At 47.8% G+C, this 15,227-nt stretch overlaps 6 protein-coding genes across 6 annotated transcripts in view, besides 2 other annotated features; 2 read left to right on the top strand and 4 right to left on the bottom strand.

The window, feature by feature from the left end:
* The window catches only part of NFIA_056030 (maltose permease), a gene marked incomplete at both ends in the record, with an annotated part of 1,750 nt that extends 1,530 nt beyond the window's left edge, over positions 1-220 (bottom strand). Inside the window, one exon of the mRNA XM_001258150.1 lies at positions 36-220. Coding sequence (XP_001258151.1) covers positions 36-220 — 185 coding nt within the window. The remainder of the gene's footprint in view (positions 1-35) is intronic.
* Positions 221-1,021: 801 nt separating this feature from the next.
* Positions 1,022-2,893, bottom strand: NFIA_056020 (Zn(II)2Cys6 transcription factor; the record flags this gene model as incomplete). Its single annotated transcript, XM_001258149.1, has 1 exon — positions 1,022-2,893. The coding sequence occupies one exon, from the start codon at positions 2,891-2,893 to the stop codon at positions 1,022-1,024; it is 1,872 nt and encodes a 623-aa protein (XP_001258150.1).
* Positions 2,894-4,677: 1,784 nt separating this feature from the next.
* On the bottom strand, positions 4,678-5,596 carry NFIA_056010 (uncharacterized protein; the record flags this gene model as incomplete). The annotated part of the gene is made up of 3 exons (XM_001258148.1): positions 4,678-5,307; positions 5,376-5,468; positions 5,537-5,596. 3 exons carry the CDS (start codon positions 5,594-5,596, stop codon positions 4,678-4,680), a joined length of 783 nt encoding a protein of 260 aa, XP_001258149.1.
* A 1,411-nt stretch (positions 5,597-7,007) lies between these two features.
* On the bottom strand, positions 7,008-7,781 carry NFIA_056000 (alpha/beta fold hydrolase; the record flags this gene model as incomplete). Its single annotated transcript, XM_001258147.1, has 1 exon — positions 7,008-7,781. One exon carries the CDS (start codon positions 7,779-7,781, stop codon positions 7,008-7,010), a length of 774 nt encoding a protein of 257 aa, XP_001258148.1.
* A 721-nt stretch (positions 7,782-8,502) lies between these two features.
* Positions 8,503-8,555: a microsatellite.
* A 106-nt stretch (positions 8,556-8,661) lies between these two features.
* On the top strand, positions 8,662-9,456 carry NFIA_055990 (uncharacterized protein; the record flags this gene model as incomplete). The annotated part of the gene is made up of 1 exon (XM_001258146.1): positions 8,662-9,456. One exon carries the CDS (start codon positions 8,662-8,664, stop codon positions 9,454-9,456), a length of 795 nt encoding a protein of 264 aa, XP_001258147.1.
* A 2,304-nt stretch (positions 9,457-11,760) lies between these two features.
* Positions 11,761-13,095, top strand: akr1 (putative aldehyde reductase (AKR1); the record flags this gene model as incomplete). The annotated part of the gene is made up of 7 exons (XM_001258145.1): positions 11,761-11,807; positions 11,874-11,961; positions 12,022-12,035; positions 12,085-12,169; positions 12,223-12,510; positions 12,559-12,687; positions 12,742-13,095. 7 exons carry the CDS (start codon positions 11,761-11,763, stop codon positions 13,093-13,095), a joined length of 1,005 nt encoding a protein of 334 aa, XP_001258146.1.
* A 193-nt stretch (positions 13,096-13,288) lies between these two features.
* Positions 13,289-13,318: a microsatellite.
* Positions 13,319-15,227: the final 1,909 nt, after the last annotated feature.

Below are 15,227 nucleotides of genomic sequence, written 5' to 3'. Positions count from 1 at the left end.
GGGGGGGGGGGGGAAGCAGGTGATAAACTACCTACCAGCCGATCGCACACATGGCCCAATAAAAAGACCACGCGATAATTGCCTTATGGTGCTTCACAATATAAGAGAATGTCACGGAATCTTCGACTGAATGAACCGCATCTATGTGTTCTTTGTGGCTAACAGAAGTCTCCTGTTCGGCAGCGTCTGCAGAGGGCTTTCCCCCCATTGCGTCAGACATTGTAGTAGAGTAGTCAAATGATAGATGTAGGGAGGATGTGGTAGCGACGCCTTTGCTCATCAGTGTCGCTTGTATATCCTGATGATCTACCATCCGGGGTTCTATATATCTGCGGAGAACTCCCCCAGGCGAGTATAACTACAGGACGCTAAACACCGCTAAAGTCTAGGGTAGTGAAAGAATCGGCTTAGCCACTTGGCTGGATCTCCGACACTCCGCGAAGCTTACCAAGGTCCTTAAGGTTTCGTCGGAAACCCTAAGTGTGCGTTCCACGCAAGACACGCTTGCGCGGACGTGAAAGGAGAAATGCATTTAGGCTATGGGCGCAACTATCCTATCAATCTTCGCGGTTTTGCTCTCCCATTGAACGAATGGAGAACCTAGCCGGTATCAGTCAGATTATATTGATTACAATAGAATAATTTACTCTCTTGGTAAGTGCTATAAGACAGATCTATAATTGAAAGAGAAAATAATAGAGTGGCAAAAAAGTATGACTAAAATTTCTTCCAATTAGATTAGTATATATCCTATGTTAAAGCTATTTAGACTTCGATTTATGTCAACTTACATATCTCCAGCTCTGTACCACAGTAATAAAACTGAATAAGATTATATTACTGGAATCAGTGTAAAGAGCTCTATCAAGTGGTATTAGAAGTAAATAGCATGTTGGCATGGGGGAGATTACAAACCCATGATTTGCCTACTAGACTAAGCAGGGCTTACTATGGTGTAAGGTTATAGAAATTCTTAGTTTATCAACACCTGTAAAGGATAAGCAGAAAAAGGAGGTTCTCGCTAAATATGAACCCCTTCGACTCTCCCCCAAGCAGCCTCAACAACCCTCCCAAGGTACGCCGCATCGGCCGACTCGCCCGCCCAATACCGATTCATCTCCACCGCTAAAAGCACGGCTTCCCTCCACCCCAAAGGCATAATGACCTCGCACTGCCCCTCTTTGTCCAACTGCCTCTGAATCGCCAACGCGGCAGCCGCGAGCACCAGTGCACTCCGACTACAATTCCGAAGCAGAAATAGTGTCCCGTGGTGCCGATGCTTATACCCGGCGTGGTTAACCCACAGCCTCTCCGCATGCTTCTGTAATCCCTTCAGCACAAGGCTCCGCAGTAATACTCTCTCCCCATCCATCGGAAACCCGCTAATCAGCGCGTCAATGAAGGGCCAGTAGATACTTTCGTATAGATTGAGCAGGTGGCCACGAAGGACAAATCGACAGATATCATCCGTTTCTGGCGGTTGGTCAAGGGATAAAACCCGTGGAAGCCGGATAGCCCACTCCTCTGCTTGAGATTCGTGGATACGGGTTGCTGTAGCTAATCCGTCGAGGAAATGCTCTCCGGGTAGTGAGGGGTAGAACTGCACGATCCCCTTCGCGATGCAGGATGCTAAGCGGCGGAGGGAGATTTCAGAGAGGTAGAAGTACCATGATTGTTCCTCGCGGACATGGAGGCTTTCGCTCGAGTCCGGGAATTCGGCATCCTCGTTTAAGGGGGGTGTAGGGAAGAAATGTGGGTATGTGACCATGTCTGTCTGCGAGAGGGCAAAATCAGGGACGGGCAGTTGGCTGCGGAGTTCACGTTCGGACTTCCAGGAGGACCAGTAGATTGTTTGTTCTCGGCTTAGAGTTTGCCGGCCGCAAGTGCGTTCGCTGTGGACCGGATCGAAGACCTGCGTGTCGCGTGAGGAGGGGGAGGACTGGAATTGGAACGTTTGACAGCATGCTAGAGCATGGAGGAAGAGTTTCCAGGCGGCGTCTAGGTGGAAGAGGGTAGCTGCGTATACACCGGACAGGAAATAGCATTGTGCTTCCAGTACCCTATCAGGGCCGTCCACCGTCAGGGCTAGTCGTTTCTGTGCGGCTTTGTAGAAGGAGCGGGAACTGATGATGAATGCCGAGTTCTTTTCGGGTTGGTTGGGGCCCTCAAATGGGGTAGCGGTTGCCCCAAGGGCGAGAACAAGAAGGGCAAGACATGATTCTGGGGACCAGTCTAGCCCCTCAACGCAGAAATAGGCAACTAATCGGCGTGTGTATGTTTCGTCGAGCACAGGATTTTTGACGTGCACGTATTGGAAAAACCGATCGAGTAGCGGTCGGGTGAGTCTCATTTCCAGGTTATCCGGTGATAAGCCCGTCCCGGTGTCTGTGTCGGTTGAGGTAGAGGCTAGACCCTCCCCGCGCGGGGGAACTGGGGTTAGATCAAGAACCGGCCACCGGCAAATAGCCTCAATAGATGGAGGCAACAGTCGAGTCCGGTCTACGTCAGAAACTGTCTTGCCTGGAGAGCAGTTTATAGCAACCGATGTAGAGCCCCCAGCATGTACCTCCAAGTTTCCTAGGTTTTCAATAGCAGACTGACACTTCCCCATCGCATCTCTAAGCTCGCTTAGTTGCTCCAAGATCTTGATACTCGCGGGATCGAATCTGGATAAGTCGACGGCGGATTGGATGCACCGAGCGCCAACCTTGAGACAAAAGGAGCATGAGGGCTTCCGATTGTCGCATTTGGTGCGCCGCGCACGGCAGACCTGGCATGCGGTGATAGCCCTTTTGCGGGGGTATGCCGCGGCCCCGCGTGGGGTCCGCCGTACGTCGCCGGCTGTAGATGGACCGGGGAGGTTGAATGGAGCCTCAGTGGAGGAGGATTCCATCGAAAATGGTGGGGTTTGTGCCATGTGTTGGTGATCTCGGACGCATATGTCGCCCATTTCTGGGAGAGTCGCGGAATGTCGCAGAACTAAAAGCTGTTCGGGGGAAAAGCCGGCACTTTTTGTGGTCGGTTAAAATGCCGGGATAAGTTGAGCGGGGAACAGGCTAAAGTAAGCACAAGTAAGTTGGTCGATAAGGAATTACTAACTTTATTCTTCAAATAGAGGTTAATTTTATCAGGGAGGGGATATGGGTAACTCTGTGGGGGGTTATACCGTTCCTGCATCCCAGTCATTCCCCGTGGGGCCCCAAGGTCCCAGGACTCAGGACGCCCTCAATATCTCGTAATCTCTGGTCTGAGTTTTTGGTTTATATGCGAAGACCGGCTGCAAGGACTCGGCGAATGTCGCCCTTCCACTTTCCACATCTCATCATTGCTTTATTATCTCCGTGTCCAACACTGTCATGGACATTGCTGGCGGTACCAACGGGGCAAAACAAAGTCTTTCGTTTGCGGATGACTGGTGAAATTGGCAGTATCCCGTCGTCTGCGTATTATGACCCTGACTTAGAGTTGTTCATACGCAAGGATCTCGCCGTGAAGCAGCAGAATAGGAGGATCTCGACAACATACTCAATTCTGCGGATAATAATTTGGATTGATATATTGGCACATGTTTTACAGCGTCTTGTTACCTATCGCCTGGAAGGCCACTGCTTACTTCCACTTGTTCAATTGATATATTTGCCTCCTTGTTTAGTTCGGCGGCATTCGGCGGCAGATCGAGGGACTGAGCTAGTTTACTAACAATGTGTAGGTAATAAAGGGATCCGCTTGAATAAATTGAATGATACGTTGATGTTCCCCATTGTTTCTTGATGTCGGACGACCAGAGCATGGTAGGTTGGTATAAGATTGTCTTGTAAAGCTGCTCGGTTGATAATGGAATAGATGGTTGAAGGTGGGCGGTTTGGTAGGCGCGCGATTTCAGCAGGTTTTTGGCCGCCATAGTATAGACCTAATATATAGGGAGCCATTCTGCGGCTTCAACTCCTAATTGCACAAAGTATTCGGGCTTATAGGAATTAGAGCTCTTGAACTGATCATTTTTTGAGCCTTTGAATGTGGCGGGTTGAAAACACGCGAGGCGGAAAATGTGATTCTACCTCCTGAAACCAGCATAATTAAGGTTTTGAGTAAAATATGAAACCCGTGCCTTAGGGATTGCGTGTCAAGATTTCCGGCCAGATAATATTGTGGAATTCGAAATTGGAGCCTGCTTTAATTATTAACCTCTTTTGCTCCGGGCTAGCTTATTAGTTGAAAAGAAGAGTGCATGACTGACACTAACACATTGCTGTGCAGTGTTAAAGCGCGGGGCTGAAGCGATTTTGTGTGAAACAGCCTGCTTCAATGACCCAGTAGGCTTAGAGAAATAAATATGCTGTCGATTTTAGCTTCCATACCTAGATTAATAACATAGTTTTCTGGACTGGTTTCCTGATTTTCCTGCTTGTGTATTTTGCAAAGTGATCTGCAGTATGGTCTCCCTTGACCTCAGCAGGCCACGAGGCAGTCAATCTGTATCAATATGTCCAACGCAAGGACCCTCGAACTTGAGGAAGACACTATGCCCATCATTCCTAGGTAGCCATGTGCAATAGAACATGTTTATAGGAGCTCTCATAGGAGCATCCAGGAATCTACTACACATAGCTACTCCCACCCATCCCCTCCCCCCAAGTAAAACTCCACATCTTCATCCTCCTCATCCGCAATCTCCGACTAAGGCTGCCCCTCCTGCCAATTCACCGCAATCTGCGCCGTCTCCTTGGCCCGCTCACGCACCCTAAACGGAAGAATCTCCCCCCGATGATTCACCGCCAGGACCAGCACCCAGCCCTCCTCACAGGCCTTCCGATCCGCAACAAGAACCAGCGCACTCTGTGCCCGATCACTCTCCGCCAGCTCCTCGGCCCGCTCCTTCCCCGTAAAATGCCGCCAGTCGTCATCCGACATCCCCTCAAACAGCTCAGGGCAGTGCATCAGCGCCGCAACCAGATACCCCGGTACAGTCCCTGGACGGCCGGCCGCAACACCCCCAATCACATCCCAGCCCCGCTGGGCATCTGCGCTCAGTTCCCCCCGGTCCTCAAAGACGAACTCCTCGGGGATGCAGGAAATGTGGTAGTTCTCGCGGCCCTGCTGTAGGACTGGCTTCCGGAGTCGCGCGTACGCCGTGTCTGCGGCTTCTTGGCTCGTCTTATCTGTAGGGTCGCCGAACCAGGTCCGGATCCACAGCGTGGTGGAGAGCATGCTGCTGAGGGCGCGGTCCTCCTCCGAGAGGAGGTCTTGCGGTACCCCCGCGGGGATATGGTCGATGGTCGGGTCTGCGAATGTGGCGAGGGCGTAGTCCTTGGGGTTGGTTGGTTAGTGGATGGCGATCGTTGAATGAATGAATGGGTGGGTGGGTAGATAGATACGTTTCGCCCATATTTTCCTAACGCGATCCATTTCTCGACAAGGATTCTTTTCTGCTCATTTTGGGAGAGCGAGGACGCCGCGTCCCAGTTTGCCTAGGCAGTTGGAGAGCTAGGCATGGACTTGTTGTCATGGATGTGTTCTGGGGAACGGGGGAGCTTACTAGGACGAAATGGTCGAATGGGAGGTACCCGAACTCAGGGAGGTCGAGGCCTTCTCTCATTGTTATTGTTGTTGGTGGTGGTGGGAGTAAATGACGTCGGGGTAAATGGGGGGATGAGGGGGGACATGGCTGGGTTATATACGAGTACGTACCTTGTCAGAACTAGAGGAAGTCCCCTACACCTTTTCCACTTGGGTCTAGTACTACGTTACCGGTATAGAAGAAACTATTATAATTGTCAGTCTCGCAAGAGAATAGGATACTGTAAACCAGACCTGGCGCCTGGCTATTTATTATTACACCAAGTTACTCCAGCCTCAGCAGCAGGCTTGCTTGCCTGGAATAAGGTATTAAATGAATTAGCAGAGAGAGCAGATTAGAACCGTGAATTTTTTTAGATATATAGGGCTAGGGAATAGCCTCAAAAATATAATTTTATTCAAAATTAGTGTGATTATAGTGCAGGGCGCGGCTGGAGTGGGACTGTGGGTGTCTGCAATTCTGCAATTAGTTCTCTTTGCTAAGGCAATATACGGTTATCTTGCTCCATTCACGCTGATCTTACCAGTTGACCTCAACCTTAACAGCCGACCTTACAGTACTCATTTACCCTATTTTTATAGTACCTTAGACAGTCATATGCTGAGATCAAGGTCCTTATTATTAGTGTGCATAAGGAACTATATAATTATTAGACCTATTACCTCTATACTAAAGTACATATTATTTACAGCTAGCAACCCAAGACTGATTGATCCACTGCCAGTATGTTCGTTCAGTTAGCAGACTCCGATGACCATGATGCTCTTCTATTATTTTTTGATATTCTGTGCCATTAAGCATGTTAATTTATTCTCATATATTTTCTTCATATCCATGATAGCATAGTACGATAACTGAGTCAACGTGCATTTATGACCGTCCACCAGCCATGTCTGGTCTCACAGATTTTTGGAAAATTTTGTGCAAATAATGTGCTAGTTCGGATTTGAGCTACTGCGGATGGCATTAACTACCTTGAAGAGGTCTGCTGTGCACCGTCACTGATTCTCCCATATATGTTCCAGAGGCTGTGCCAGTCCTCTGATGGGCGATCAGACTATAGAGTGGTTGGCACAAACCGACATCTGAGACAAACAAGGTAACATAGAATGTGAATGTAGTAGTGGGACAGCTCATACATGTATTCCATGTATCCAATGGGATCGTTGTGTCGCAGCAAGTATATGGCGCTTAGTGTGGTGCGACAGGTATTGATTACTAAAATCACCAGTGAACAATCAACCTTTGTGTGGAAATTATACAATTACTGGGTCAAATAGTCCACCCCATGGCGGTTCCTCAAACAAAAGCCTCCCCCAATCACATGATCATATGAACTAGAAACAGATAGATATAATTTGTTCAGTGTCTAACAAACATGTCCGAGACTCGTGGTGTAGAATATACTGGAACCGAAGATACAGGGCGTCTACGCACAATGCTCCGACACAAATCCGTCAATGAGTTTCTCCATCTCCTCCGGCGCCTCCGTGGGAGGGAAATGTTTAACCCCTTTCAAAACTTGCAACCAGCACGACGGGACCGCTTGTTGGATCGGTTTTACCAAACTCTCTAGGGGCGTGGCCAGATCCTGATCTCCGTGAATGAGGAGCATGGGAGCCTTAATCCTGGTATATCCATCTCCGATGTTAAAATCAAGTAAGGCCTTAGCGTTGTGACAACGAGCGTATGCAGGCCACTTAGCCGCCTCAAGAGCTATCTCGTCCGTCAAACCGATCTGAGCATAAAAGGCGACTACTTGCGATGGTTCGTCCGTACGGTATGTGAGCGTGTCCAAAGGCAGAAATGGGCGGACGTGCACGCCGTCGAAGTACGTTCCCGAAGAAATGATGGCAGCGACACGCTCAGGATGCGCCAGGCAGTAAGCGGCAGCGATGTTGCCACCGATCGAATGAGTCACCAAAGCAATTTTTTCTTGGGTTTTTAACGCCATAAGAATAGAGTTGACGTCCTCGGCATGCCGGGAGATGCTGTATGCATTGGCTGATTCGGGCTTTGATGACCGACCAAAGCCACGGTTATCATGAACAACGCAGCGGTAACGATTACTCAGGCGCGCAAGAAGAGGCTTCCAAATGTCGATGATGCCCATATAACCGGAGACCATCATAAGGATCGGGCCAGTGCTGCCGTGCAATTTATAATAGATTTCTTGCTTGTCGTCGGTGGGGGCGAAAGGCATGGTGACAGTAAGGGGATACTGTAACTTGAAATTGTTCCAAGATATAAGTTGTGCTCAAAAAGCGAGAGTATGGAATTAGGTTTTGTGACCGACTTGCAATTTATGGAGAACATCTGATCCTTTCAGACATATATCCCATCTTCTAGCCCACTTGCCGAACGAATCACTTGGAATTTGTTGACAGTTAGTCATAGAGTTAGGACCGGAGGAGGAGTGGTATTACTAAATCTGACAAATAAACAATGATCAGCAGAAGACTTCCTCGGTCAAGGGCTCTCTCTCAGTGTATGGGAATCTCGAAGTACAAGTCAGCTCCCATGATGTGGTTCACTGCCCTTTGAGGGTAACAATATCCGCCAAGGTCACTAGTTGCAGAAGGTGGGGAAAAACAGTGAAGTTATGAAACCAGCTTTGCCACCCAAATCTCAAGTGCTATGTCCGAGCCCAAGTGCCAAGACGAAAGTGCAATGGGAATTTTAGCACAGCCTGTATCTGATTTGTTAGGCTCAGTTACACTCTTTGATTAAGCTTTTAGATTGTGGAGTAGTCTCGCCACGGAAAGCAGATGCGGGTCGGGTCTCGAGTATACTCACAGTATAGTGACTGAGTAGGTGCAAAGAGCCTTGCCGAATATTTATCATCAATAATTTGTAATCATTTGTCATGACGAGTATGGGAAGATGCCTTGAGCAGAGTCAATCCTCTCCCTTGCAAGACAAGTTTCCAGCTCTACTGTCATGTGTTATTTCCAGCTCTACTGTCATGTGTTATTTCACACTTCCATGAGAGCCTGCACTTAAGAAGCTTTGCCGAAACCTCACCTGCAGATTGTGGTCGCAAAATTCATCAAGAATTAAGGCTGCTTTTTCTATTACGGGTCATGACCAAGGGAAACGTACAACAGACCCTCTGGGTATGGCCGAGAGGCCTCTACCCTGGGCAACTGGTTTACTATCTGAAGGCAAAGTCTCTGCCCATTACAGTTCTCCACAGCCCAGAAAATCCGGATGGCCCTCTCAATATTGTACCGATCAAGATTGATACGGCGGCCGGGAAGCTTACCCTCGCTCTTCCCAACACCGAACCCCAGCCTCCAAACTCCCTCCTTCCGGTTATGAGAATCGTCGACGGAGACACAACTCGCATCCTTCACCAGGCCACAGCCGTACTCCAATACCTCGAGGAGTACTACCACCCCTCTCAGGGATACAATGATCTCTCTGGCGGGAGCTGTCCCGAGTTACGGGCGCACGTACGTGCCATCGTTCAGCTCGTTGCTGACGTGATGATATGGGTTCAGAACGATATCTTCCACAATCGGGAGTTAGCGGTGACGCTGGGTAGAATCAACAAAGAGGAGCAGTCGGCGGCGGCTTCTGTATATTCCCGGAGGCAGTGGAAGGGGGAGATGGCAAAACTGGATCGCTGGGTTAGTGAGAACGCACAGGCGGAGTCTATAAGTGTTTCTGGCCTGGTGGGTGCGCCGAATTTAGCGGATTTTGCCTTGTTGTCGGCTGTGGAACTTTTCAGGGAGTTCTTTAATGAGGATATCCTTGAGGGCTATGCAGCTTTGGAAGCATGGTATAAGAGGTACTCTGAGAGCTGCTGGTTTGTACGCCGCGAAGACTTCGACTCTTTGGGTGACTCTAGGTTTAAGGATTTTTTTCAGGGTTGATTGTGCCACATCCATTCAACAGTCATCCAGTTGACTTGGACTACTCCGTACAACGGGCAACTTTACCAGAAGAGATGGACGATAGATAGCCAACGAGGTTATGCTTTGACCTCTGCCAATTCAGCATTTTCTATAACTAGCTGTTCGGGAAATAGGTATTTTGAAAGAAGAGTTATTGCGTCGCCATAATTCAGCTTGTCCTTCTTCAAAGCCAGCAATATAGTCCTAGCGACCCGGTGAATTTGTGCCAACCGATGATAGGAGCAGGAATACAATCAACAGGCGATATAACGACTCGGACAACCCCATTGGTGTCCATTGGGTGAACATGCCTGTAGGCAGCCCCCTTGTGGGACAGCCTGAAACATGATAAGACTAAAATACATCACCGCACCACTAAACACATATGCTCAGGAGCAGGAAAATAAAGCTAAAAGGAATAACACATGCCCCTAGCTAGGAAGAAAGACCCAAGGCAGGCTAAGAAACTAAAGTAATATACCAACAAGATATAAGGCAACACCTCTAGATAATATCATAATAGATAGTGAGGACTAGGAGGTATTTAAGCTTCTTTTAGAGCTTAAAAGCTTATAAAGCTTAGAAGAGAGATCAGGAAATATGATGAACTACACAGAGATAAGCTATAAAAGGTTAAGGCTAAGTTTAGAGCAGCCTTAGCCGTAGTCTAACAGGAACTATAAGACCTAAGGAGTAGAGTCGCCTTCTATAGCATAACTCTAAGTTAAGCTTATAAACTAGCCAAGGAAGGCTTTTTAAGAATTTACCATGTTTACAGTTTAATATATGGCTTAAGTACAGCTGAGTGGATGGGAAGCCCTGTTTTCCACACCCTATGGACTACGGTCATATGTGCTAGAGATGAGCAGGACGGAAATTATATAGGATGATGAGTACGGATAGTTTATGTTGCACTGTAGGTACATACATCACTCAAGTGGGAAATATGTGGTCATAGTGCCTCCAATGAGCGGCGTCAACATCGTCTCTCCTGCTAGGAATGAAATTTATTCGTCTTTTCTCTTCTAGATGACGTCTTCGTATGCCGTGAGGTGAACATCATACCTACAACAATCCTACAGTTAAGAATTCAAAAACAATGCTATATCATCCGGTTGTCTTCTCTTTGAGCGGGCAGTATCAAACAATAGATGGCCTAACAGGTGTGTTGACATGCACATGTTTCCATTTTTAAATGATCCGGAACGGATCGCCGGGTCTCGACAAACGACCCCGTGTCCATTCGGGACGGGCCCGAAGATACTAGCTAGTCTGCCAGTACCGCGCCGACAGCGCAGGTAGTGATGGTCTTAAGACTGGAAGACATAGGACGGCAATCAGCTATGTTGCGAGAGATAATTGCAGTAAGGATTTTTGGATCAATCCGGGTATTTGTAGTTTGTACCCTCCCTGGCATCCGTCCCTCGTCAACGTCAGCTGAACTGCCTGACGACCCTTTCTCGCACAGCTCTGTGTACCGTCAACAACCGAAGGCATTTGGATATGCGGAGTAGAAGTCTGGTTTCTTGGAAAAGCGATGGATATTGTCCGCTGTGAACGACATTTTCCAGCTAGGATCGACTGGAATTAACCGATTTTCGCTGAAGGGCCGAGAATAAGATAAGTCTCAAGGAAAGCCGAGGCACTGATTGGACCACAGAAAGAGGAAATTATCCTGCGGGCAGGTCACGTGGCAGGCACGGTTAATTTGGTCTGCCTCAGTGACATCATCCCGCTCTTCCCCTAACGATGCCCTGAACTGAGCTTCTACCAGAGAATGATTATTGTCGATGGAGAAATAACTTGGTGAAAAGATGACTAGAGTATTGTACTGCAAATGCCCGCAATATAATTCAAGAGCTGCCACTGATCAGACGCTTCTTAGTCTTATGACAACCTAACAACTTAAGAAGAGTCCATATGTCATCGAAACACGACATCCCACGCTGGAAAGCTTTCGAACCCCTCAGTGGGGCATGGCGGGGTTTGGGGGTTGCCAAATTGAGGACAATGATAGGATCATTCTTGCTGATTACTATGGCAATGGTTTCGAATTAGGATCCCATAATACGCAAAGGCCACACTTTCGCGTCTTAGGCTAGCTGTCGTCAAGGTTCCCATCGAACCCCCACCGGAACACCTCCGATTCCCAGAGCTGTCCCTGGATATTTCTATCCTCTTCTTCCTCTCTGATTCCATCCATTTGTCTCTTCTCCCCTAGTTGCGTCTCTTTTGATACCCTCACTTCAAAGTACTACACGTTCAACCCGCACGCCCATCACAATGTCTCTCGGAAAGAAGGTCACTCTCAACACCGGTGCTCAGATCCCGTATGTTTGCCTTCCGTCTCGTCCTTGGAACTGCCAATAGTCAATAACTGACCCCTGAGACAACAGTCAGCTGGGTTTCGGTACCTGGCAATCTGCCCCCGGTCAGGTCGGTGAGGCTGTCTACCACGCTCTGAAGGCTGGTTACCGTCACCTGGTACGTACACATAGCTCCTATAGTACACTATTTGAAGTATAAACCACTAATTTGATACAGGATCTCGCGACTATGTAGGTTCTACAATAATCCAGAATTCATCCATACTGACAAGTTGGTCAGCTACCAGAATCAACGTGAAGTCGCGCAGGGTATCAAGAGAGCCTTCCAGGACATCCCCGGCCTCAAGCGTGAGGACCTCTTCATCGTACGTGGAGCTCAATCACCGGAATCGCCTTGACGCCATTCTAACAATTGCAGACATCCAAGCTATGGAACAGCCAGCATCACCCCGACGATGTTGAGAAGGCTCTCGATGACTGCCTTGCTGAGCTCGAACTCGACTATCTAGACGCCTACTTAGTACACTGGTCTACCTCATTTAAGCGTGGCGACGAGTACTTCCCTCTCGTCAAGGACAGCCCTATCCCCGAGGGCGATGTCGAAATCGATGACAGCATTTCCATTGTTGACACCTGGAAGGCCATGATCAAGCTCCCCAAGAGCAAGGTCCGCGCCGTCGGTGTTTCCAACCACACAGTTGAGCATGTAAGTGACCGGCACCACAATTGAGAGACAGTGGCTCACACCCTACAGCTCGAGGCCATCATCAAGGCCACTGGTGTTGTTCCCGCTGTCAACCAGATCGAACGCCACCCTCGTCTGCAGAGCAACGAGCTGATTGCCTACTGCAAGGAGAAGGGCATCCATGTCACTGCCTACTCGGTATGCCATCTTTTTCCCTACTGATCGTTGTCAACAGCCGGCTGATTTTTATAGGCCTTTGGTAACAACATGCTCGGTCTCCCTCTCCTGATCGCCAGCGACGAGGTCAAGGCGGTTGCTGCCGACGTTTCCAAGAGACTCGGCCAGGAAGTCTCCCCCGCTCAGGTCATCCTCGCCTGGTCTCAGGTCGGTGGCCACAGTGTCATTCCGAAGAGCGTGACCCCAGAACGCATCAGATCTAATTTCCAGGAGATCGAGCTTACTCCCGAGGAAGTCGAGAGGGTGTCTGCTCTCGGCAAGCAGCCCCGCCGCTTCAACATCCCCTACATTGCCAACAAGCCTCGCTGGGATATCAACATCTTCGGCGAGGAGGAGGAGAAGCCCGCCACCCACAAGGTTATTATGTAAATGTCATGCCTGACGATTGATGTATATATGTTCTTTTGGGGAGGGTATAGAGTGGTACATAAAAATGATATCCATGAGATGACTACCCAGTAACGGACCGAAGTTTTCGTAGCTGAACAACCACAGCATCAATTCATGAAAGAAACCCGCTGCGTACTGTGCTCGCTTAATCAACTTTTATATGTGAACATAAAAGAACACATTTTAAAGATCACATTTTAAAACGGGTTACAGTTCAGCAAGGTCTCAATTTACCCCAGATATCCCGAGACCTTGCTGGAGCTAAAGTGTCAGAAAGGTTCAACGAGGTCTCAGAAAAAATTCAAAGACTTTGTTAAACTTTTAAGTTCGTATTTAACACCTGCTTATACCTTAATATATACACTAGGTTTAATATTAAATCATCATATAGTAGGGATATTAAATACTACCATACTTGGATATTTATAGTTTGAATATATGATCTCATAACTTTCTATATTTATATAAATTCTACCTATACGGAGCAATACCTAAGCATGTAATAATTTAATATCCCTACTCTATGATGATATCACATTTAGTCTATATACTATATATTATAAGCAGGTGTTAAATACAAACCTACTTAAAGTTTAATAAGGTCTGAAAGCATGCTAAGATGAAGTTTATTAAGTCCTTAGATTCTATATAGATCACATAGAGCCGCCAGTTCACCGCCAAGGTCATGCAGCAGACAACACACTGTTCTAGACGCCTGCTTTAATAGGAGCCACAACCCAGTGCCATCTTATTCTGATATTACCATTTGCACATACAGGGCCTGGGCAGTACTATAGGCAGCAGCGTCCAGTCGGTGGGAGTTAAGAGGGGAGGAGCCATGCTTCGCAGATGTGTAGTCTTCCTCTTAGCGATCTGGACGGACACCAGCGGTCAGTACACGGCCGTAGTGTGGAATAATGTACGGTTACTATCTGCACAATGTGGCTGTCCTTTCCGAGCTTCTACCTGTGTTGCAACCCTGGTCAACATACAGCAGCGATGAGTTTGTGTTCTGAGACATATGAACAAGGCGTCCGATGGGCGAGAGGATAGGTATTAGAGCGGCAAAAGAGTGCGATATTCAGGTAATCGAGCGCGATGAGACATCTGGTCTTGTCTAGGCCCGGCCAGAGCATTGTTGAAATAAGGAAGAATCTGCACTAGAGAAGGAAATAGAAAATAGACAACAGAACTGGATGCTATCATATGAAACGACTGTTGCAGATCAGGTGTAGCAATAATGTCTTGAACATGTTTATCAGTCAGTGCATACTATTTTTTAATACATCATCATCTGCTTGGAAGGCAAAGGCTACAATAGGCTTCTTTCTTTGGTAACAAGGTAATCATCTCCATCTAGGGATGACTCTTATCACCGGTCTGTGGGAAGACAACCACACCTTCGTAAGACTAACCAAGGAACATTGATCATGTGTGAGGTACCTAGCCCTCATACAATGCCATTCGAAGACATCAGGGCCAGCCTATCACAAGCCTCGCACGAATTGACAGAAGGAGACGCAATAAGGTATCTATGTCAAAATCATGCCGAAGGACATTAAGCACAAGGTATGCTACCTATGCAAGACCGAGTCTGACGGGACAAAGTGGACAACCTTGAACATTAATCGCTCAATAAACTTGGTATGCATGCCGTGCTATTCGTCTTACTACTCCAAGCATAAGGAGAATTTTCAGCGACAAGTGGTGCGAAATCCAGTACCAAAAGGCTCAAATAAATACAGCATATGTGAACGTGAAGGCCATACTAAGTGCTGGCAGTGGTCAAAAAAGAATCGCGAACTGTTCGTCTGTCACACATGTGCCGTCGCAGAGAGACGTGAGATAGAGTGTGGTAAGGAGATGAAGAGAAAGCCTACTGAATTACTCGACAAAGCTAAAAAAGAAATATCCCAGACATGCTACCATTGCAAGCGCGTTTTCAAAGAGAAAAGATGGGAAAAAGACCTCAAAGAATGGCTCTGTGACGCATGTTACCAGATTTGTCATGTGTGGGCCGATGAGCTTCCCATAACGCGAGAGCAAGTTCAAGATAAGGAATGCCGATGCGAAAAATGCAAAACACTATACAGCTCAAGGTGGGCATTGGC

This window comes from Aspergillus fischeri, genomic scaffold, assembly GCF_000149645.3.
Source record: "Aspergillus fischeri NRRL 181 1099437636266 genomic scaffold, whole genome shotgun sequence".
Lineage (NCBI taxonomy): Eukaryota > Fungi > Ascomycota > Eurotiomycetes > Eurotiales > Aspergillaceae > Aspergillus > Aspergillus fischeri.
Note: the sequence above shows the minus strand (reverse complement) of the source record. Positions and strands in the feature narration are given on the sequence as shown.